This window comes from Salmo salar, chromosome 25 (assembly GCF_965601325.2).
Source record: "Salmo salar chromosome 25, fSalSal1, whole genome shotgun sequence".
Taxonomy (NCBI): Eukaryota; Metazoa; Chordata; class Actinopteri; order Salmoniformes; family Salmonidae; genus Salmo; species Salmo salar.
The window spans coordinates 13,984,724-14,009,664 of NC_138315.1; the positions used below are offsets into that span (position 1 = coordinate 13,984,724).

General features: G+C 41.0%; 1 protein-coding gene across 3 annotated transcripts in view; it reads left to right on the forward strand.

Moving 5' to 3' along the window:
• Window positions 1–4,633: 4,633 nt before the first annotated feature.
• LOC106586186 (sodium-driven chloride bicarbonate exchanger) overlaps window positions 4,634–24,941 on the forward strand; it is a 48,210-nt gene continuing 27,902 nt past the window's right edge. The window contains exons 1-2 of one of the 3 annotated variants that reach the window (XM_045707667.2): window positions 4,634–4,939; window positions 12,983–13,009. In XM_045707667.2, the coding sequence (XP_045563623.1) occupies window positions 4,892–4,939; window positions 12,983–13,009 (75 nt within the window). In that variant the 5' untranslated portion in view covers window positions 4,634–4,891. Of the gene's footprint in view, window positions 4,940–12,982; window positions 13,010–13,542; window positions 13,947–24,941 lie in introns of those variants that run through there. The other 2 variants (XM_014173158.3, XM_014173157.3) reach the window with 2 other exon arrangements.

Below are 24,941 nucleotides of genomic sequence, written 5' to 3' on the forward strand. Positions count from 1 at the left end.
TTGGACCAAGATGCTTTCATCCTTCTAAATCCACAGTAGTAGCCTATGCATGGACCAAACGTGACGTACCCAAAACATTTCCAACATAAGCTACCAATTTTTCATAGAATGACAAAATTCTTGGATTTTGTGGCTAATTACAAGTTAATATAGGTAGGCCTGGGAGTCACGGGCTTAAAACAGCAGGGACCATAAAACCAAGTTCGTACAGATGGGAGTGGAGATGCCGGACCACATTCCGTAAAGGTCTGAAATGGCATCCTCGTGCACTACTTTTGAACAGAGAGGTCAACTCTGCCTGATCAAAAGTAGTGCACTATAAAAGGAATAGGGTGCCATTTCAGACGAAGCCAGAGTAGCCAGAGAGAGAAGAGAGAGAGAGAGAGAGAGAGAGAGAGAGAGAGAGAGAGAGAGGGAGAGATAGAGAGAGGAAGAGAAAAAGCATGTATAAGTTATCCTCACAGATCCACAGATCATGAAGATGGGGCTAGGCTATGCAAGCCCTATTTTAAGTTAGGCAAAAGGGTTAGGGTTAGGGTTAGGGTTAGGGTTAGGGTTAGTGCGAATTATACTGTGACATTCAGTGGTCACGTTTTTTTCCCCACGGGAGTTCATATTACATCATTTTATGGGCCTAATAGTTAAGACATGTATTTTAATGATAAACATGTATTACCTTTTAATGTGGTATGAACACAACCAGTCATGATGTTTTCATCTGATTGTCTAACAAATCACTTCAAAAACTAGGCTACCTGCATACATTTGTCTACTCCAAAATAATTCCAGCATCCAAGCAGTACATCAGCCACTGGATGAACGGAAAGAGACATCTGTTACAAAACACCGACACTTGTAATGTCATTCAGTGATTGTCATTAGAACTACACTCTTGTAGCCTGAATTAATTAATGCATCTTGCTGACAAATTGATCATTTTTGCACAAAGAAAATTCGGGACACCTGAAAGGGGGCTGAAATAGGGGACGGAAATACAGCTGTGTCTGTCCTGAGCTGGAAACTGTGAGGGCCCAGTTGAAACAAGGCAACAACAGTAAACATGTCATCCCCCATTCACCTACTCTGCATCTCACAAAGACACTGTGGTTGGAACCAAAAATCTCAAATTTGGACTCATCAGATCAAAGGACAGATTTTCACTGGTCCATTGCTCGTGTTTCTTGGCCCAAGCAAGTCTCTTCTTCTTATTGGTGTCCTTTAGTAGTGGTTTCTTTGCAGCAATTCGTCCATGAAGGCCTGATTCACACAGTCTCCTCTGAACAGTTGATGTTGAGATTTTGATGCATTTATTTTGGTTGCAATTTCGGAGGCTGGTAAATCTAATGAACTTATCCTCTGCAGCAGAGGAAACTCTGGGTCTTCCTTTCCTGTGGCGGTCCTCAAGAGAGCCAGTTTCATCATAGCGCTTGATGGTTTTTGTGACTGCACTTGAAGAAACTTTTAAAGTACTTGACATTTCCGGATTGACTGACCTTCATGTCTCAAAGTAATGATGGACTGTCGTTTCTCTTTGCTTATTTGAGCTGTTCTTGCCATAAAATGGACTTGGTCTTTTAGCAAATAGGGCTATCTTCTGTATACCACCCTTACTTGTCACAACACATTCATTGGCTCAAACGCATTAAGGAAAGAAATTCCACAAATGAACTTTTAACCTCTTACATCTAGACGTTCCGCTAGCGGAACACCTGCTCCAATATCCAATGATAGGCGTGGCGCGAATTACAAATTCCTCAAAAATACAAAAACTTCAATTTTTCAAACATATGACTATTTCACAGAATTTTAAAGACAAGACTCTCCTTTATCTAACCACACTGTCCGATTTCAAAAAGGCTTTACAGCGAAAGCAAAACATTAGATTATGTCAGCAGAGTACCAAGCCAGAAATAATCAGACACCCATTTTTCAAGCTAGCATATAATGTCACAAAAACCCAGAAGACAGCTAAATGCAGCACTAACCTTTGATGATCTTCATCAGATGACACACCTAGGACATTATGTTATACAACACATGCATGTTTTGTTCAATCAAGTTCATATTTATATAAAAAAACAGCTTTTTACATTAGCATGTGACGTTCAGAACTAGCATAACTAAACTTCCGGGGAATTTACTAACAATTTACTAAATTACTCACGATAAACGTTCACAAAAAGCATAACAATTATTTTAAGAATTATAGATACAGAACTCCTCTATGCACTCGATATGTCCGATTTTAAAATAGCTTTTTGGTGAAAGCACATTTTGCAATATTCTAAGTACATAGCCCAGCCATCACGGGCTAGCTATTTAGACACCCGGCAAGTTTAGCCTTCACCAAAATCAGATTTACTATTATAAAAGTTTGATTACCTTTTGTTGTCTTCATCAGAATGCACTCCCAGGACTGCTACTTCAATAACAAATGTTGGTTTGGTCCCAAATAATCCATCGTTATATCCGAATAGCGGCGTTTTGTTCGTGCGTTCCAGAAACTATCCGAAATGGTAAATCAGGGTCGTGCGCATGGCGCAATTCGTGACAAAAAATGTCTAAATATTCCATTACCGTACTTCGAAGCATGTCAACCGCTGTTTAAAATCAATTTTTATGCAATTTATCTCGTAAAAAAGCGATAATATTCCGACCGGGAATCTCCTTTTCGGCAAACAGAGGAAAAATCACAAAGACGGGGGCGGCCAGGGCACGCGCCTAAGCCCACAGTCCCTTGATCGGCCACTTGACAAAGGCGATAATGTGTTTCAGCCTGGGGCTGGAATGACGACATTCTGTTTTTTCCCGGGCTCTGAGAGCCTATGGAAGACGTAGGAAGTGTCACTTAGAGCAGAGATCCTTTGTAATTGAATGAGATGGCAAAGAAGTTCAAGAAATGGTCAGACAGGCCACTTCCTGTAAAGGAATCTCTCAGGTTTTGACCTGCCATTTGAGTTCTGTTATACTCACAGACACCATTCAAACAGTTTTAGAAACTTTTGAGTGTTTTCTATCCAAAGCCAATAATTATATGCATATTCTAGTTACTGGGCAGGAGTAGTAACCAGATTAAATCGGGTACGTTTTTTATCCAGCCGTGAAAATACTGCCCCCTAGCCATAACAGGTTAACAAGGCACACCTGTTCATTGAAATGCATTTGAGGTGACTACCTCATGAAGCTGGTTGAGAGAATGCCAAGAGTGTGCAAAGCTGTCATCAAGGCAAAGGGTGGCTACTTTGAAGAATCTCAAATATAAAATGTATCTGATTTGTTTAACACTTTTTTGGTTACTACATGATTCCATACTTGTTATTTCATAGTTTTGATGTCTTCACTATTATTCTACAATGTAGAAAATAGTAAAAATTAAGAAAAACCCTGGAATGAGTTGGTGTGTCCAAACTTTTGACTGGTACTGTACGTCATGATGATTTAGATATATGAAGACTATTTAGCTATGCATTCTCAAATGCAGTATCACTTTCCACAATCATTATTGACCAATATTCTGGTCAAAAGGCTAATACTGCTACAATATCTGTGTATCCCATTGATGCCGTTCCATTTGTATACACCAGAGGGCATCAAATACTTTCCCAAAACTGTTTTATGAGAATGAACAATAGTTCAGATAAATCAGTCAAAACAGCATCAATTCTGCCAGTTGACCGAACGATTCTATGACTTGATATATTTTATATGATGCCTAGCAACAGGTATTGTGCCCAGGGGAAAGGAGTGATGATGTTTGAGGTGGATGATGAGAGCTTTCTGAGGACATGGGACTGGTACCGGGCATAAGAGATGTGTTGTTTAGAGTGGGACTGGAGCACAGCTGAAACCTAATGGAGGGCAACGTGGGCTCCCACTTTAATGCTGAGAGCCAAAGGAGAAATGCTGCCATGCTTTCGAACCAAGGCCAAGTTGGACACTGAATTTGGATGACGGGAGCATGGCCTAGTAATGGTCAGGTGTGATCAGTCTGAGTAGTGTGATGTCCTAACTTGGTATCCTCCAAGGCCTGTCCATGAGATCCTAATCCATTTTGATCCACTCCTAATCTGAGACAATTTATTAGGATGGGCCCTGATCTCTGTGGTGAGTGAGCGAGTGCACAGGGGGAGCTGCTGGTTGTGAGATGGAGACATGTTCAGAGTTGGACTGTATATGGTGTGTAAGGGCTTGGAGAAGCAACAGTTGTTCTGGGAATAGGGCATAGTGAGACATTATCATGACCTATGACCTGAGCATTGCATTTGACCAGCCAAGAGATGGCAGAATATGTTATGTATAGATGGACTTTTTTCTCCGCCACATATTTACTGCCATGCATTCACATCTATCCTTAATACACTACCCATTACACATTTGAATAAATAAAACGAATACACTTAAAATAAACGTGACTTTTAAAAGACATGGACATTTAAAATGACATTATATGCTCTGGTTTCTCGCCTAGTACTGTAGTTTGTGTCAGAGTTGTGTGAAGTTTGTCTCCTGTGTTGAATCTGTTTTGTTCTTTAGAATTGTAATTTTGTTATCACAAAAACTTCATTGAGATACGGTAGCCTACCAACATCATCCGTTCAAGAGGTAGCCTACCAACATCATGGGTAAGAGAAGGGCCCGATAATCTATTCTGCCGCATCACGACAAGGCAAAAGGGATGCTCATGGTTTGTTAGCATGGATATAATATAAGCTGCGCCCCTGTGAGGAATAATTATCTGGCAGGGCTTCACGACTGCTAAACATGTGACCATAGCGTGTCAATTCGTGGTTCTTCTGCACCGCACTTTTCAGACCTGACAGGAATAGTGAAAAGAACAGTTGACTACCACCATTCCATACACACGGATCCATTATTGTTCACGCAACAGAACATGGACATCAAGGACCAAGGAGCTCAAATGGAGCCGCTACTGCCAACGGTAAGGAGCCACTCACCCCCCATTGCACTGCTCTCAGCGGACGTTATTTTCTTTGTGGCGCACATTGACTACATCCCGCGTGCATCTTTTATGATCCAGATATTTGGCGGTGAAAGTGATTTAGATGATGACAAGTAGCATGTGGAATGTAGTACAGTGTCACAGCCGATATCACCACAGACATTGATACAATTAGATAAACAGGAAAGCCGGTATATATATTTTCTAAATCTGCTACAGTGGTTATATCAACCACCTGCAGTAGCATAAAATATGCCATATTCTTTTCACACACCAAGCGTTCTAACCTATGCATAAATGTGAAATGCAATTTTGGTCAAGGAAATATTTTGGACAGCTTTGATTGATGTTATGAAGACATTCTATCATAGGCTTCACATTTTTTTCATTATAATATCAGTGAATTTAGATATAGTTCTCTTTTCCTCAATAGTCTATAGACTCGTGTCATGTAGAATATAATAGAACAAAATTCTTCATTTTCTTCTAGGAGGAAATTCCTTGCACAAAGATTTGGTGAGTCAACCAGGACAAATTATACCACTGGGTTATAAAATATGAATATCAACATATTGCTCATAAATAAATGAGTGAATCTGAATAAAAAAGCGGACTTTCTGTGACTGAAGACTGTAGCTTACCATTGCAGGCCTATACACATTTCATTAAATTCCTAATTATAGTCAGTAAGTGCTTCTTCTCTGGCAGATGACATTTGATTTTAATTTGGTAAAACCAGTAGTGACCCCATGCACCAAGGTCATGTAGTACTACTGTATTTGAACCCAGGGAAATAGATTGTACAGTATGTTTACACAGACATTCACCGATTCACAGGCACATTAGTGCAACCTATGAACTCATAAGCCTGATTGATCTATGAGGTTGCTTAATCATATCCTAGAGGGTAGTTTCAGGGTGCCTGCCAAGTGCCCTGCTAACGATCAGAGAGCCTTGAGTTAAGCGATCAGTCAAGATGCATGCATCCCAAATGGCAGCCTATTCCCTTCACAGTGCACACATTTTGACCAGGGATCACAGGACCATGGGTGTCTGTAACCAGGCTGAAAATTGCTTGTGGGCAAAGTTATAGCTTGTAGCATATAGCTTATTGCTTATATCTTGCACTGCATAGAACTGGGACGGTATTTGGGTTGGCTGCATTGTTGGGTGATGGGCTTCCTAAGGGAATATCCAGCAACTGCACGGGCCTCTGACGTCAACCTCAGTTTAGCATGTCTGTGAGTGCTTGTGGAATTGCTTAGCATCCGACCGCAAGGCGCTACAGAGGGCAGTGCACACGGCCCAGGACAGGCCGAGCTCCCTGCCCTGCCAGGACCTCTATACCAGGCTGTGTCAGAGGACGGACCTAAAAATTGTCAAAGACTCCAGCCACCCTAGTCATAGACTGTCCGCTCTGCTACCGCACGGCAAACGGTACCGATGCACCAAGTCTGCAACCAACAGGACCCTGAACAGCTTCTACCCCCATACCATTAGACTGTTAAGTAGTTAGTTAATTAGTTAACCAAATATCTACCCGGACTATCTGCCTTGACCCTTTTTGCACTAACTTGTTTTGATTCATCACATACACTGCTGCTTCTGTTTGGTATCTGTCATGTTGACTAGTCACTTTATTCCTAGTTATATCTACATATCTACCTCAATAACCTCATATCGCTACACATCGACTCGGTACTGGTATATAGCCAAGTTATCGCTACTCATTGTGTATTTATTATTACTTCTCTCTGCATTGTTGGGAAGGGCCCATAAGTAAGCATTTCACTGGTAGTCTACACCTGTTGTTTACAAAGCATGTGACAAATAATGTTTGATTTAATTTGGAAGGAAGGATGCAATGAACATTTTGCAAACTAGTCCAGATTAAATTAAAAACTAAAATGTTTATGCACTACCAGCATCTGTGCTGCTATAATCACTTCCGAAGAGATTTGTTTTCATTATCCATTTGCTGTTGACAGTAAAGCAGCTTTTTGTATAACCCCCAAAATACAATCCTCTGTCTGCATTGACTGGTGTGGTGACTGACAGGTGGATGAGTCTGTTCTGATCCTGTGCTTAATACTATCTTGTACCTATGTTACACCCTCTTAATTAGAGTGGTTGTGAATCAGAAAGCTATCTAGGTTGTTGAGAGCCATGTTCAATGATGAGTTATCTCTTCTGCCTACAGCACCATTTTCCTGACTAATCTCTGTGCGCAAAATGGGATTTGATGACCTAATTTTAAATCACCTCACACACTTATCACACACTTCAATCATCAGTAATTTGATTTAGATTAGATTATGTAAACTTGATTGTCTGTTGCTCACATGCATTTCATAAAAATCCACAACAAAAAGAGAGACATAAAACAGTTATAAGGAACATACAAACAATTTATGCAAACGACAGCTTAATCAAATCAAATTTATTTATATAGCCCTTCTTACATCAGCTGATATCACAAAGTGCTGTACAGAAACCCAGCCTAAAACCCCAAACAGCAAGCAATGCAGGTGTAGAAGCACGGTGGCTAGGAAAAACTCCCTAGAAAGGCCAAAACCTAGGAAGAAACCTAGAGAGGAACCAGGCTATGAGGGGTGGCCAGTCCTCTTCTGGCTGTGCAGGGTGGAGATTATAACAGCACATGGCCTAGATGTTCAAATGTTCATAAATGACCAGCATTGTCAAATAATAATAATCATAGTAGTTGTCGAGGGTGCAACCAGTCAGTAACATAAGAGTAAGTGTCAGTTGGCTTTTTCATAGCCGATCTTTGAGAGTATCTCTACCGCTCCTGCTGTCTCTAGAGAGTTGAAAACAGCAGGTCTGGGACAGGTAGCACGTCCGGTGAATAGGTCAGGGTTCCAGCAGGTCTGGGACAGGTAGCACGTCCGGTGAATAGGTCAGGGTTCCATAGCTGCAGGCAGAACAGTTGGAACTGGAGCAGCAGCACGGCCAGGTGAACTGGGGACAGCAAGGAGTCATCAAGCCAGGTAGTCCTGAGGCATGGTCCTAGGGCTCAGGTCCTCCGAGAGAGAGAAAGAAAGAAAGAGAAAGAGAGAATTAGAGAGAGCATATTTCAATTCACACAGGACCCCGGAAAAGGCAAGAGAAATACTCCAGATGTGACAGACTGACCCTAGCCCCCCGACACATAAACTACTGCAGCATAAATACTGGAGGCTGAGACAGGAGGGGTCAGGAGACACTGTGGCCCCATCCGATGAAACCCCCGGACAGGGCCAAACAGGTAGGATATAACCCCACCCACTTTGCCAAAGCACAGCCTCCACACCACTGGAGGGATATCTCCAACCACCAACATACCACCCCGGGACAAGGCCGAGTATAGCCCACAAAGATCTCCGCCACGGCACAGCCCAAGGGGGGGCGCCAACCCAGACAGGAAGACCACGGTCCAATGCAGCCTTTAAAATAAATATCTCAAAATCAAATCATTTCTGGGTTACAATTAAATACCGTACTTTAACCTGTTGGGTCTAGGGGGCAGCATTTGCACGTCTGGATAAAAAAAATGTACCCGATTTAATCTGGTTACTAATCCTACCCAGTAACTAGAATATGCATATACTTATTATATATGGATAGAAAACACTCTAAAGTTTCCAAAACTGTTTGAATGGTGTCTGTGAGTATAACAGAACTCATTTGGCAGGCAAAACCCTGAGACATTTTCTGACAGGAAGTGGATACCTGATGTCTTGTATTGACTTTAAACCTATCCCATTGAAAAACACAGGGGTTTAGGAATATTTTGGCACTTCCTATTGCTTCCACTAGATGTCACCAGCCTTTACAAAGTGTTTTGAGTCTTCTGGAGGGAGATCTGACCGAACAAGAGCCATGGAACGATGATGGCCCATTAGACACCTGGCGCGCTAGTTCATGTTGGGTACCCTCGTTCCAATACGTTATAAAAGAGTATGCATTCGTCCACCTTGAATATTATTCATGCTCTGGTTAAAAAAGGCCCTAATGGTTTATGCTATACAACGTTTGACATGTTTGAACGAACGGAAATATATTTTTTCCCCTCGTTCATGACGAGAAGTCCGGCTGGCTTACATCATGTGCTAACGAGACGGAGATTTTTGGACATAAATGATGAGCTTTTTTGAACAAAACTACATTCGTTATGGACCTGTGATACCTGGAAGTGACATCTGATGAAGAGAATCAAAGGTAATGGATTATTTACATAGTATTTTCGATTTTAGATCTCCCCAACATGACGTCTAGTCTGTATCGCAACGCGTATTTTTCTGGGCGCAGTGCTCAGATTATTGCAAAGTGTGATTTCCCAGTAAGGTTATTTTTAAATCTGGCAAGTTGATTGCGTTCAAGAGATGTAAATCTATAATTCTTTAAATGACAATATAATATTTTACCAATGTTTTCTAATTTTAATTATTTAATTTGTGGTACTGACTTGACTGCCGGTTATTGGAGGGAAACGATTTCCTCAACATCAATGCCATAGTAAAACGCTGTTTTTGGATATAAATATGAACTTGATAGAACTAAAAATGCATGCATTGTCTAACATAATGTCCTAGGAGTGTCATCTGATGGAGATTGTAAAAGGTTAGTGCATCATTTTAGCTGGTTTTATGGTTTTGGTGACCCTGTCTTTGACTTGACAAAACATTACACACAACTCTTGTAAATGTACTGTCCTAACATACTCTAAATTTATGCTTTCGCCGTAAAACCTTTTTGAAATCGTAAAACGTGGTTAGATTAAGGAGATGTTTATCTTTCAAATGGTGTAACATAGTTGTATTTTTGAAAAATTTGAATTTTGACATTTATTTGGATTCAAATTTGCCGCTCTTGAAATGCACCTGCTGTTGATGGAGTGCACCACGGGTGGCACGCTAGCGTCCCACCTAGCCCCAAGAGGTTAACTTCTTACATCTAGACGTTCCGCTAGCGGAACACCTGCTCCAATATCCAATGATGGGCGTGGCGCGAAATACAAACTCCTCGAAAATCCGAAAACTTCCATTTTTCAAACATATTACTATTTTACACCATTTTAAAGACAAGACTCTCCTTTATCTAACCACACTGTCCGATTTCAAAAAGGCTTTACAACGAAAGCAAAACATTAGATTATGTCAGCAGAGTACCCAGCCAGAAATAATCAGACACCCATTTTTCAAGCTAGCATATAATGTCACAAAAACCAAAACCACAGCTAAATGCAGCACTAACCTTTGATGATCTTCATCAGATGACACTCCTAGGACATTATGTTATACAATACATGCATGTTTTGTTCAATCAAGTACATATTTATATCAAAAACCAGCTTTTTACATTAGCATGTGACGTTCAGAACTAGCATTCCCACCGAACACTTCCGGTGAATTTACTAAATTACTCACGATAAACGTTCACAAAAAACATAACAATTATTTTAATAATTATAGATACAGAACTCCTTTATGCAATCGCGGTGTCCGATTTTAAAATAGCTTTTCGGTGAAAGCACATTTTGCAATATTCTGAGTAGATAGCTCACCATCACGGGCTAGCTATTTTGACACCCACCAAGTTTGGTACTCACCAAACTCAGATTTACTATAAGAAAAATTGGATTACCTTTGTTGTTCTTCATCAGAATGCACTCCCAGGACTTCTACTTCAACAACAAATGTTGGTTTGGTTCCAAATAATCCATAGTTATATCCAAATAGCGGCGTTTTGTTTGTGCGTTCAAGACACTTTCCGAAGGGTAATGAAGGGTGACGCGCGGACGCGTATCGTGACAAAAAAATTCAAAATATTCCATTACCGTACTTCGAAGCATGTCAAACGCTGTTTAAAATCAATTTTTATGCGATTTTTCTCGTAAAAAAGCAATAATATTCCGACCGGGAGACGTCCTTTCTGTTCAAAGACTCAAAATCTAAAATGGACTCTTCACGTGCACGTGCACACCCGTCTCATTGTTCTCAGATCGACCACTTACCAAATGCGCTACTGTTTTTCAGCCATGGGCTGCAAAGTCATCATTCAACGTTCTGGCGCCTTCTGAGAGCCTATGGGAGCGTTAGAAAATGTCACCTTACAGCAGAGATCCTTTGTTTTGGATAGAGATGATAAAGAAGGCCAAGAAATGGTCAGACAGGGTACTTCCTGTACAGAATCTTCTCAGGTTTTGGCCTGCCATTTGAGTTCTGTTATACTCACAGACACCATTCAAACAGTTTTAGAAACTTTGGAGTGTTTTCTATCCAAAGCTACTAATTATATGCATATTCTAGTTTCTGGGCAGGAGCAATAACCAGATTAAATCGGGTACGTTTTTTATCCGGCCGTGAAAATACTGCCCCCTATCCATAACAGGTTAATAGTTTTCCATTAAAATGGTCAAAAAGAAACAAAAAAGCCTTTTAGCAATAAAAAAACGATTTCTCAAAAACTAGGACTGTCTGGTCTGAGTGGGGAGGGACATGTAATCTGAAAGTAGCTGTTATTGGCAGAAAGATTTTGAACCATCTTTGTTATTGTTCTATATTAACTTACAGTATACCGCCTGGTGATGTCACCAGGCAAGCCAAAACTCAACCCATGCAAAACCTGGGCTGTGTTCAGTATGTTTTTACATTCTGGAACATTACATTGAATGGAAACGGTGCTGTACTGAACGACCAGTTGAACAACTGGGAGGGGTTGGGGGTTGGGGAACACTGTCAGCATGGCCATTTCCCTTTAAATACGTCACTCATTGCTTCAAGCCACACCTCGCCATACCCAACAATCAGGAGCAAACGTACCTCAAAGTCTATTAAATAGATTTTACATTTTAAGAATGTACCAGAAAGCTTTGGCGAAACGTGTTGTTCAGCACAAACCGTACCGCAAAGTGGCAAACGTTCAAGTGAACTGAACGCACCTCTGCTAATTAGAAGGTCCTGTGTAGATTGTATTTTCAACCAGCAGCTATCAGGAAATAACACTGATCAAATTTCTTCACACTTTTACAGTGTTAGTTTTGTCAGCTGTTCATCAGCTATACAATATGATACAAAACACAGGAAAGACAGCATTTTGACTGCACTGGGCTTGCGTCTTCATAGGTTTCCTGTAATGAGACCATCATCCTTTTCTACATATGTTAGTGGAGTGTAAAGAAATCTGCACACATGGCTTCGCTGCATTCATTGCATTCATATATATAAGACTCATATTCAGAGGCATCATCATCATATATATTAGATATTCTTTCATTATGTTCTAGTCCCGTAGTTGCTCAAAGCTATCTATATGCCGGGCTCTCCCTTGGCAAATATTTGGCCTAAAGTAATTCACTCTCTGTCCTCAACCCTGCTGAGAAGACCCGGTGGCTCAAACGGATTTGATTGATGAACCACAGGTGAACCACAGGTGAACCATGAAATACCGACGGTATGATTTTCAATACCGCGGGGGCTGCGGGGGTTCGTGCTACACCACTACCTATAACCATAAATTAAGGATAACTATAAGAAATCTAAGATGTGTCAAGTAAATGATATGCAGCTCAGGGCTCCAGCTATGCATTTGGTTTGCTAACTTGCTAGCTAAGTGGTTACATGTCAAAGATCAAGCTTCTTGGTTACAGCAGAGATATTCAACCCCCTCCTGGATCAAGATCCCTGTTTCCTAAATGTTTGTTTAATTAGTTTTATAGCGCCCCTTGTGTGCAGTTCTGGTAATACCGTGTACCCCGGTATGGTACAGAAACGGTGTGACGGTATAAAATCTGGATACCATCCAACCCTACACCCTATTACTTTATAGTGCACTACTTTTGACCAGGGCTCTGCAAAATGGATTAGGGAATAGGGTGCCATTTGGGACGCAGCCGCAAGACTTCTGGAAGGCAGGACAGCTTCTGCCTTGCACAGGTTACAAAGTTGCTTTTGAAGTTGTTAGGTTTCATACCATGTGCTTGCTTGCTAAACAATGCTGATAATGACAATATTGTCTTTTCAGGTGTCAACTCCTGGACGCAGAAGTGTGGTAAGTTAGCCCTCTGATTTATTTTTAAAGTGCTTGAAAATGTTCACTGGTCTCTCTATCGAAGCACATCCCAGTGTGACTACAATAGAGTCATAGAATCAATGCTTAAGAATTGAATTACTTAATTGTCAGTGACATTGTTGTCCTTGTTCAACCCTGGCAGTGATACGCAGACAAATATTGTTCTGGTGCTGGGAGTCAATGCAGCATTTACAATAATGAACTTAGGCCCCTACACTGCACAGAAGGGTTTTAGTTGGCTACATTGGTGAGATGGCTTTCCATCTTTTGTATTGCCCCATGGCTTACCTGAGCTCCAATCAGCACGGAGAGAGAGAGAGAGGGAGAGAGCGAGAGAGAGAGGGGGAGAGAGAGAGAGAGAGAGAGAGAGAGAGAGAGCAAGGTCAGGCCAGAGTGGCTGAGCTGACAGGTCATGCTGCAGATACTGGGAACTCTCCCAGCGGCCCCAGGGGAGGCGCAAGGCGATGCTCTGTGCTCTGCGGTGCGGTATGGAGCAGTGCAGCGATAGCAAGCTGCTGCTACAGGGGCTATACACTGAAAGCCATACAAAAGAGGGAAACACAGTGGCTTAGCACCAGCTAGCTCTCTTTTATATAAGAGGCTGGACACCAGTGATGTCACTGCTGTAATCTCATGCAGGATTGGTGGATAATTGGCTGAATCATCAGAGGCAGCGAGTGGTGCGTTTGTAAGTCGGTTCCTGGCATGTTGAGAGGGTAGATTGCTTAGCCGCGTGTGTGCCTGTCCCGGCAGCAGAGGCACGCTGGTGCTACGGAGCTCAGCTCGGCTCAGCCTCCTCTCTTCGGCTCAGCCTCCTCTCTTCGGCTCAGCAGCACTCTTAACTACAAGAGGAAAGGGAAAGGTCATGCATTCTGCTGGAGGCTTGGATCCCAACAATCGCTTTTATTCTTTAAAGGTATGCCTGTGCTCTGTTTACTCTGTAAAGGTATAACTATGCTCTGTTCTCTGCTCTGTGTTAGGGAGGTTTTTTCATCTCCAGGTGTTCTTAAGGTTATCTAAGGTTAAAGGATGTGTGTTTGATACTGGTGTTTGCTGATAGCCTTTTGGAAATATCTGTACACCTCAATGTCAAACACCTTGACTTCATTATGCATGCAGTATCCTGTTCTTTAATGACCTGTTAAAGGGCAAAGTTAACACAAGGACACACTATTTGAATGGCTTTAGTTTAATAGCAGAGTTAACATTGTATGTAAGTGTACAATGTTAACTCTGAGAGATAGGAGAGCGATACAGTAGAGGACAGGTGGGAGAGAAGAGAGAGGAGAGAAGAGAGAAAGGAATGAGGAGAAAGCAGAGAGGAGAAAGGAGAGAAGAGAGAGGAGGCAAGAGCGAGGAATAAGGAAAGAGGAGAGAGAAGAGGGGAGATAGGAGAGAATAGAGAAGAGAGATGAGAGTGGAGAGAGGAGAGAGATAGAGGACAGAGGAGAGAGGAGGGAGGAGAGAGAAAGTGGAGAGAGGAGAGAAGAGAGAGGAGAAGGGAGAAAAGAGAGAAGAGAAGAGAGAGGAGAGTGGAAAGTGGAGAGAGAAGAGAGAGGAGAGAGGGGAACGGAGAGAGGAGAGAGCCTGTCCTGCTGTGTCAGCCATTGATTCCTGGGATGCAGGAAAGGAGATCAGTGCACTCATGTTTACTCTGCACCAGCAAAGGCAAACGCCTGCTTACCATTTTGTATTACAAAGCCTATAGGGCCTCTGTCCCTTGGATGTCTTTCTTGAGTCTTCGAGATGTGCCAACTTTGTTGGGGAAAAGTGAATGGAAGTTGAACAAGACTGTATTCGCTGTACTATGTAAGTTGTGTTCTATGCCAAGCTGAGCTCATCTGAGCACAGTGTTGTTGTCATCATTATGATGCTGCTGGCCTGGTGCTGATGCTGCCAGAGTGACCATTGCCATCTGCAGGGATCAGACCCCTCATCCAATGAAATCACTTTGGCTGCCCCCAGCAATCCTCCAGTCCTCTGCTCTTAAAGATGGCTTTGCTTTGAGCGCACACCACTCAAACAGTGTGAGTTAGGCCAACACTATTCATCATCATCACACTCCCTATTTTCACCACTGTTGTTCAGGACATGTATTGTAGTCTACCGATATTTGGTCATCTTTTTTCTCTTGTTAGTCATTCCTACAGTATGTCATGGTTCTATGCACTTATGTCATTCTCATTAGGAGTTTTGGATATAGCCCACCAGGTTAGTCAGAAACCCCACATTGAGAGGTGTTCTAGATAGGGAAAATAGGTTACAAGCCATTGCTTCTAGAGAACAGTAGATTAACCCTAAAACAGTTTTACACTACTTTAACTCTTTACACGCACAACAACATTTGCATTGGCCTACAGACAGCAAAGAATGCTATACACGACAAACATAAACACACTTCGGGAAGCAGTAACAGAATACAGTAGAAGCTCATTTTAATGTAGGCTAATGTAATGTATCGCTAAACAAAATGTCCAGTGTGTACTTTAATCCTGTAGCACTGCACAGACTTTGATCCCTCTCCAGTGTATTAGCATTCAGATTATCATCCTGGGTCTTGGCCATGGAGTCTGACCCATGTGCCACTGCAGCTGTGGACGGACAGCAGTGTCCTTCAGCATCCAAATAGGCCCTGGTGTCCCAGCTCTGGTCCAGGGCGTTGACGTGCAGCATGCTGATGCTGAGCCGCCTTCTTCTACAAGAAGGTTCAGCATCAGCAAGCTGTGCGTAAACATCCTGGACCAGAGCTTCTGATGTCCAAAACAGGTTTCAATTAATCATGTGGCAAGACAAACCATAAAGTAAAAGAAATACTGGGCCCTGTCAAAAGTACTTGATCTGTGTTTTTTTGTCATTACACTGTCTCTGTTTTGATACATTCTGAAGCTCCCCCCACCCACTCACACACATGACATCATCCCACAAGTGTATGTTTTGTGTGAGAGGGCATAGTCCTGACTGAAGAATCAGAGAAGTACAGCACTGCTTAGATTTTTGATGCCGGCAAGGTTTTCCTCCACTTTGTTTGGCTTATACTTTAGACAAAAATCGAATAATTTTTGTCACTAAAAAAGTAGGTTTCATCTGAGTTTCCGACCATCTTAGTGAACAGCATCAAAATAAAGCTGATTTCATCATTCTTAGTGTACACGTTCTGTACAAGATCCTAATTCTTGGCAATGTTTCTAAATATTTGTACTGCGTACATGGTGCTTTATGTCAAATTCTCCTATTTAAAAATGTTAAGCAATTTCTATGAATGTATTTCAAGTGTATGTAGTATAACTTGTTAAAATGGCTTCAGGTGATTGAGTACAGTTTTTTTCAATCACTTGTGCAATTTTCACAAGTATGTGTTAAATTGTCACAACTCTTCATACAAAACTCAAAACAGATAATCGAAATGGCTTGTTTCAAAACTCTAAGCACATTTTCAATTGACTAAGTACAACACACAAAATCATAGTCACTTTTTCATCTAGAAAATACTTTCACATTGCAATATAGGTTCATATAAAGTAATTGCCTTTCACACTGCAGTGCTCACATTACTTTTGATATGATTCTCTTCTCTTTTGTTAAAATACATTTTACTATTAGTTAGTACAATTGCACTTAATTGATGATCACTTAAACGTTTGGTAAACCTATACGCACTGCTTTACAAAAATTGCATTGGACAATACAGTACTGTAATACTCTAATATATGCCATTTACGTAGCAGACACCTTAATCCAAAGTGACAACAGTCCACACATTTTGGTATGTGACCAAAACCCACAAATCTGGTGTTGCTAGTGCCATGCTCTTGTGAACTGAGCCACGCACAGTACCACTACAATACATAAGCATAATACAATACTGTAAAATACAATGCAAGATTACAAGAATACAAGAACAGTTTTTAGTTTTCTATCTTGTATTTTTTTCTAGTGGATCAAATGGTATTTAAATGACTAAATGGTGAGCCTATTATTATCTGATGTATTGGTAACTAAACAAAATGGTATTTCACAGCAAACTTTGATTTTGCCTGAATGAGGGGGGTGAAAGATGTGTGAAACTCCAATGAATGCACAATCAAAGTTTATGGGGCATTACAAAGATAGGGGGCATTACAAAGATAGGGGGCATTACAAGCAGGGGCGTCACCTTGGTTTTAGAAGTGGGGGCGTGGGGGGGACATAACCTGGTGTGGGTTCTGGGGGTCTCCAATTTCTTGGGGCATCTAATTCTTATTTCCTGTATTTTTACACAATCCAATATGCCGTCTCCATTTAGAACAAAAAGTAAGCAAAAATGCCCACATTCATCAAACTAAGTAAGATATCATTATTAAATATGTTTAAGTGATTAATAAGACTGAACTAGATCAAAGATAATTCAATAATAAATAATGTGTTGCACCTTTAACCAATAGCCTAACAAATGAACAATGCTTAAGAAAAGGAAAATATCTTTATTAAAACATTCTCTATATAACATTTCAGCCAGAACCGACCAGCCAGCCTGAGCCGCCTGCACGCCTGACCCCACCAGTCTAGTCAATAACTCGACTCTCTCCCAACACAATTTCCTTCCCAGTTCGCACCTTTATTTTATTTAAATTCCCAAGGGAAAGGTTTGGAAACAAAAACAAAACAAAAAAAACACATACACCTCAAATATACATTAACACACAAAAACAGAAAATCCTCCATACAATTAATCTCATAGGACTAATAGTGCTGTAGAGCTCTTTTTACTTGCACGCAATATAACGGGGTTACTCCATACTGTCTCTACTACCCTGCAGCCCGCCAACCCAACACACCCCACTCAGCTTTATGATCTTAGTAAAACATTCATTATTGGTTTCGGGTGTGTTAGGCCAAGGCCAGAGTGACAACCCACAGGACGGCAGACCCCCAGGGCCAGGACTGAGCAGCCCAGCAGATAGGGATTGCCTAAATAGGTATCTCCCCTGACGTGGGCATGTTTTCAAATCATCTCATTTAGTCGTACTGTATTCCATATGAGGCATCCAGACTTTATGAAAGGTACCAGTATACCCTTAATCTGGTAATAAATCAAATCTAGTGATACATAACTTGACATTGTGGGAATATAACCAACCTTCCAATTAATGGCAATGCATTTCTTAGCCACTATAAATGCTAGGTTACAGAGTTTCTTTAGATAACAGTCTCCAGTATCAACATTTCCAAGCAAACAAAAACAGGGAGAAGGGGCAATCTGTAGACATGCTGAGATAAAATAACATACTCTTCGCCAGAATTCAGCCAACCTTCACAAGACCATGCAAATACGTCCCCTTTAGTGTTTTACCACTCCAGCAGAGGAATGACATCTCTGAGTGCATGTAATTCAGTTTCACTGGCATATAGTAGGGTCTGCAGATGGCCTTAAACTGCACAAATTTATGTCTGAGATGATATGAACATGACTGGGCATTCAGGCATATCTGTATCCATTCATCATCATCAACAGCTTCTACCAGGTCTTCCTCACATTTTTGTTTTACATGTTTCGTGTCATCGGGAAAATCCTCACTCAACTCTTGATACAGTTTGGAAATCAACTTTGGAGGTTTGTCAGACTGCCTTAAAATAGTATCTGGCTTGTCCAGTTTTTGCTGCACAGAGAGAATAAAGTGTTGTATCTGCAAAAAATCACCTCTCTCCCTCACAGACTGGTCTTCCCTGGCTGCCTTACCCTGCTGAGACCCCTGTCACCATCTGATCCTCCTAAAATGAGGCATGACAAAGAATTACCTTGGTGTACATTTCTACATTATATTATCCAATTATCAATGGTTCAATAATTAAAATGACCATTATTCCCAGATCCCAGACTGTAGCTTCAAGCTTAAGCTGTTGACCTGTAGCTACTGTAAGTCTACCCATCAATTCAAGATGGAACTTTGTATCTTTCACTGACATTGTTAATATACCCCAAAATTCACCTGAGCTCCGTAGACTGGTCTTCCCTGGCTGTCTGGCCCTGCTGGGATCCCTGTCACCATCTGATCCTGCTAAGCCATGATGAGCACAGTGTGGTGTACTGACTGCACTAGAGGGCTGTATTCATGCGATCAGACAGACGACTTTCGGATGAAAATATTTTGTTGTCCCACAAACGGTCCTCTTTCTGCTTTGTACGCATTAGCCAACCTTTGTATTGAAAGCAGATATTTTTCGCATTATTCATACACTCAGAATTCGCTGCTTCACGTTCAGTAGCCTACCTCTCCTAGTTGGGCGTGAGAGTTCAAGTGTGCCTAGTATGTGTGGTCTCATTGAAATAGAGAAGGCTGCCTACATGGGCGGAGAATCACGAGCGAGCGTTGCGCCTTTTCATTTTCAGTAAGTATTGATTACCCATTTATTTGTCTCTGTTTGCAAGTCTTCCTCCTAAAAGGTATGCTTTATTCTATAGTCCTATGCAAAATGTAGCAAGTGTCGCTATCATCATTCTTGCTGCTTCCAGTTCAGTAGCCATACCTGCGAGATCAGGTGTGCGTGTCCTCTCAGTTAAATAGAGTAGGCTATAGCCTATGCAAGGGGGGAGAAGCACAGGGAAGTTATCTTTCCAAGGAAATGTAAGTAGTCTGCTCTCCTCTAACTACATCTAGCATATTGGCCTGTATAGCCCAGTAATACAATATAAGGCCCATGTGAGAATCTCTCGTAATTTAACTTGTTTCCTAAGTTATTTATGTGCTTTTGATATTGCCTATAAGGCACAAAATTGCTTGGACCTTGGCTGGCAAGTGAGCTGCGTCACACATGCCTAAAATAACATTGTGGGACTGCGGTTGGGTTTGGGACCAGTTCTTGTGGTAGCGGGTGAGTCAGACAGAAAGCCAGCGGGTGCGGGCAGGAGCGGGATGAAGAAATTGGTCCAAGCAGACCTTTGCTGTGCACCATGACAGTGAAGCCTGTAATGTTAGAGCTGTTTATTACTGTGTCAGTGTGAAAAGTAGGGAATTAGCTAGGGAAACTGACAGATCAATAACATTACATTGCCATACTGACTAATAAAACTCACATTAAATTGTTTGACTCACGGTTTCATTGTTTGATTCAGGTCTAGTGAGATTGAGGCAAAAATAATAGCTAATGTTAGCCAACCTTTGGCCAGCTCTTCCTCTAACGGTACATCAACTGGTGAAAGCTAGCCAAATGTATTTACTTCCGAAACAGGACAAAAAAAAAGGCTACAAAACATTTCCATTCAAACAATAGCTGTTCGTTAGTGATATGAGGTGGCAATTATTACTAACTGACAGATAACTAGAGGCTAGAGCTGACCTGGCTGGTGTAACATCAGCTACTAGCTAGTGTAACTGATGTGAAATGGCTAGTTAGTTAGCGGTGGTGCACGCTAATAGCGCTTCAATCGGGTGACGTCACTTGCTCTGAGACCTGAAGTAGTTGTTCCCCTTGCTTTGCAAGGGCCGCGGCTTTTGTGGCGCGATGGGTAACGATGCTTTGTGGGTGTCAGTTGTTGATGTGTGCAGAGGGTCCCTGGGGCGAGGAGAGGGATGAAAGCTAAACTGTTACACTAGCATAGCTAGTTTATTCATTCACCTCAGTCGAGAGGGGATAAAACATTAGCTAACGTTACATGTCAGTTACAATACTAGCTCAGCACTGGGAATAAACACTAGTTTAGTTTTTTTCTGTTAAGTTAAACAGCAGTTACCTTGCCAGCTACATCAGTCAACTAAAGAGTATCCAGTTTTTGCTTTGCTTGCTTTTACAACTCGGTATAAGAATGCAACACATGCACATTGAACTATGCTCAACTCTCCTGTGCTGGTCCATCCAGTTTTCGAGAAGCTTTGCCTTCACACAGCCTGTCAGCCCGCTCTGTGGTGTCCAAGCGGTCCTAAATCCAGCTGGCTGATCACTCCAAACAGCCTACCCGATCGCTCGCATGGTCCTAAAGCACACTGTTGCCACTTTTTGTATCACATTGCAATGATAAAACCTGGGGGTACAAAAATGCAATTTCAGAATGTAGGTGGTGGGGGGACATGACCCTCCCATCCCCAGTTAAAGTTGCGCCCCTGATTACAAGTGTTATCAGTTTAGAGTTTTGTACATCCTGATCAGCCAGTAGTAACTCATTGTCAATAATGAGGTTATTACCGTTCGTTCTCCTGAACACACATTGGACTTCTGTAATTAGGGAGAAGTGTGGTAGAAGTTCTATAGGAAGAGAGACTGTAGATTCTTTCAAACAACAATTTGATTTAAAGATTTGCATAAATGAAGTATTCAACCATTACTAAGAATAGTTCAGAGTTGAAAGCTCAATGAACATAGTTGGATCTCAGCTTTTATAGAAAAGTACAACCTCTTTTGTCTACGTGGCAGTTTAGCAGATGTGTGGAAAATTGGGCGGAACATAGTGTAAAAGGTGATTGGTTTGTCTGTGCAGATTAAGATAGCCCAAGGTTGATAGCACAAGGGCTCAACCGTATAACTTCGTTTTGTTACAGTTCACACTATAATGTGCTCCTTCCTGCAACTTTCCATATGGCTGACTTCCCAGATAGTAAAACCACAGGATATCTCACATGCTGCGGTCGCTCCCAAACAGATCTTAGCTGTACGCCCAGTCTTATGACTAAGTCACACAAAGACAAGTTTGTATCAGGTTAGAAAAACAACACTAGCATATAACAAGAAACAATTCTTTAAGCAGTAAAACACGGGATAGCATGACTAATTTTGTAATTTTCCACAACATGTCCTCCCTTTTGAGGCTTATTCTCAACCTAATACAAAATTACTTGCCAGCATTTTAATCAAACAAGCATTACCATGAGGGGAAAATACATATGAATTAAACATTATAATTCTGATAACATGGTAAAACAAAACCCCTACTATCAATTTTATACAACCCAAATTTAGAATGACAGTGTTCAGTGCTTCATGTTGAGTCTATCACTTAAATTCAAGACCCTCAACTTAGCACACATCGACACAGTTAGAATGTAAATTTACAAACAGTATATTCATCTTATTTTTCTAGCATTAACTATTCTTATCACGTGGTAATGACAGATTGGTATCTCAATGCATTCTTAGTCTAAATTACTATACATTTCGCAGTATGTAGACCTCCACAATCATCCTGATACCCCAAATAAACAATGTTGGATAAGCCTAAATCAATTACAGGCACGGTTGACCACCCCCTCCCTCCCGGCACTCATCCTTCTGGCATTTCTTCACGTTCTTCTTCAGATAGTGTTTCAGTTCGTCCTTCCAATGCCACATGTTCAAAGTGGATGGCCTTTGATAATGTCTCACCTGTACCGCCACTATCCTTTACAGTCCATTATGTCTTGTCCGTTTTCCTACCAGTACACCAAAAACATGAGAACATTTGGACGGGATCTCTCTCCATGCTCACTCCATGTGCACTCATGTCGCACTCCTGAGAGAAATGGCATGAGAGAAAAGGCAGTTGATATTCTCTACTGGATGCTGTGTACAGGTTGCTAGCTCGGACTCAGGTCTTACGGTAGAAGTGGTGCAGAACAGGCCCGTAGTGAACACCATTTTTGCCATTACTTGAGCCGGTAAGGGGGAGTTGAGGTTCACACTGTTCTTGGTCAAATTATCCCTTCCAAGCATCTAGACACCATCTGTGGTCACCTTCACCAGACCAGGACAGAGTGGACAGACCAGAACAACAGTTTAGTTTAGGGCATTTCTGTTTCAGGAAATCCAGACAAATGATTTACTGTGTGACAAACTATGACTACTACTAATATTCTTAATACAGATTTCTAAAACAAATGTCAAAGAGAATAACAATACACAGTTTAAACAAATTTTCCACAAATTGGCTTATACTCCCCTATCATCTTGGTGATCTCACTGCAAATTCACCGGCTCAGGGAGTTAGAGAGCTAACCCTTAGGGAGAAATCCCAACAATCCAGCAGACCCAATCTGGTGAGATTTGTTATTGAAGCAAGACAAAAACAAACAAACAACACAACAACAGCAATACACTTCTTCATCTAAAACTAGAGGTGTGGAAAAAACTACACATATATCACTTGAGGTGGGAAAAACTTCAATCCATTTGGAGTAACTGTCAACCATTACCCAAATATATTTCTTCCTTTTATAGGCAGACGTGAAGAAAACAAATGTGCATATTTACCAAAGGGCCCTAGGGGGCCGGTAATTAAAAGAACAACACTGCCTGTTAAATAAAAAATAAATGAATAGAATAAAAAATTGAATTAGAATTACAACTCTTGATAACTCCATTAAGGAAATAATTATATCCCATGAGGTAATGGTACAATAGACTAGAGACAGTCCCTCATTCAGGGGCACCGCTCTCTCTCCCCTTCCTGTTCCCGAATCACACATAGGACTATTGCTAAATTATAAACTTCTTCCTAATTATAGGTCTTTACATAGCCCATTTTAATATCACCCAATGTCTCCAGTCTTTCTAGTAAGGGTGACCAGGTCTCACCAGGAAGTCAGAACAGAGGTCAAAGGTCAGTCAGCCCTATTAAGTATTTTCTTTCGCTGTACTTCCGAAAACCATTTAAAAACATTTCAAATATTTCCATCATTCTGCCTACCCATTTTACAACCAAATTAAAAAAGACCCCACACAATATATCAAACACAGTATTAACACCACTAACAAATATTCATAACCAGTGGGTTGTGTGCCCATGTGTGCTGGTGTGTTTGGTAAAACGTAGGGCAAAAACAAACAAACCAATGGTCAGGCCTTACTTATTTGGGAGCTCCCTCTACGGCCAGATCGGGTACATTTATACTTTATAAAACTGCAGAATTTCACTAACTGTTCTCCCAATTGGGAAGCATTTCAAAGAGAGAAATAGGGACAGCCCATCCTCTCCTAAAATAGAAAATAAACATTTTATTAGTTTTCACTTTGCTAAATCTTAAACCATTTTACTTTCCAAATAATCTACATCTCTGTTTCCTTTAACTCAGAAGCCCTCTCAATCACCATTACCCAGTACATTTCTCTTCCACTCTAACACTTGATTCAAGTCTCTACTATACTCTTTCTCTTTCCGTCTAACGTTACTTTACCAGGTGAACGAAAGGTTTTAAATTATAGAACAAACAAAACATGATAACTTCTGTTAACAGGTAGGCCACTGTCCTCCCGGCACTCATTAATCGTTTTTTGTCTAAAATGTAAAAGGTACTTTTAGGTTTGGCAACCCCAATGCTGGTGCCTGACAACTGCTTCTTTAGCGTGACAAACGCTTCCTCACACTATTAACTCCACTCTATTTTTTTGTGACCCCTCCTCCCTTTCGTCAATTCTATAAAGCTATTTCAGAATAAGACGGAATAAAGTATCTCACGAGATTGAAAAACCCCTAGGGTTTTCCTGAGTTTGGGAGGTAGAGGTCAACCGATTATGATTTTTCAATGCCGATACTGATTATTGGAGGACCAAAAAAAGCTGATGCCGATTAATCGGACGATTTTTATATATATTTGTAATAATGACAATTACAACAATACTGAATGAACACTTTTATTTTATCTTAATATAAACATAAATCAAATCAATTTAGTCTCAAATAAATAATGAAACATGTTCAATTTGGTTTAAGTAATGCAAAAACACAGTGTTGGAGAAGAAAGTAAAGGTGCAATATGTGCCATGTAAAAAAGCTAATGTTTAAGTTCCTTGCTCAGAACATGAGAACATATGAAAGCTGGTGGTTCCTTTTAACATGAGTCTTCAATATTCCCAGTTAAGAAGTTTTAGGTTGTAGTTATTATAGGAATTATGACACGTCAACTATTTCTCTCTATACCATTTGTATTTCATATACCTTTGACTATCGGATGTTCTTATAGGCACTATA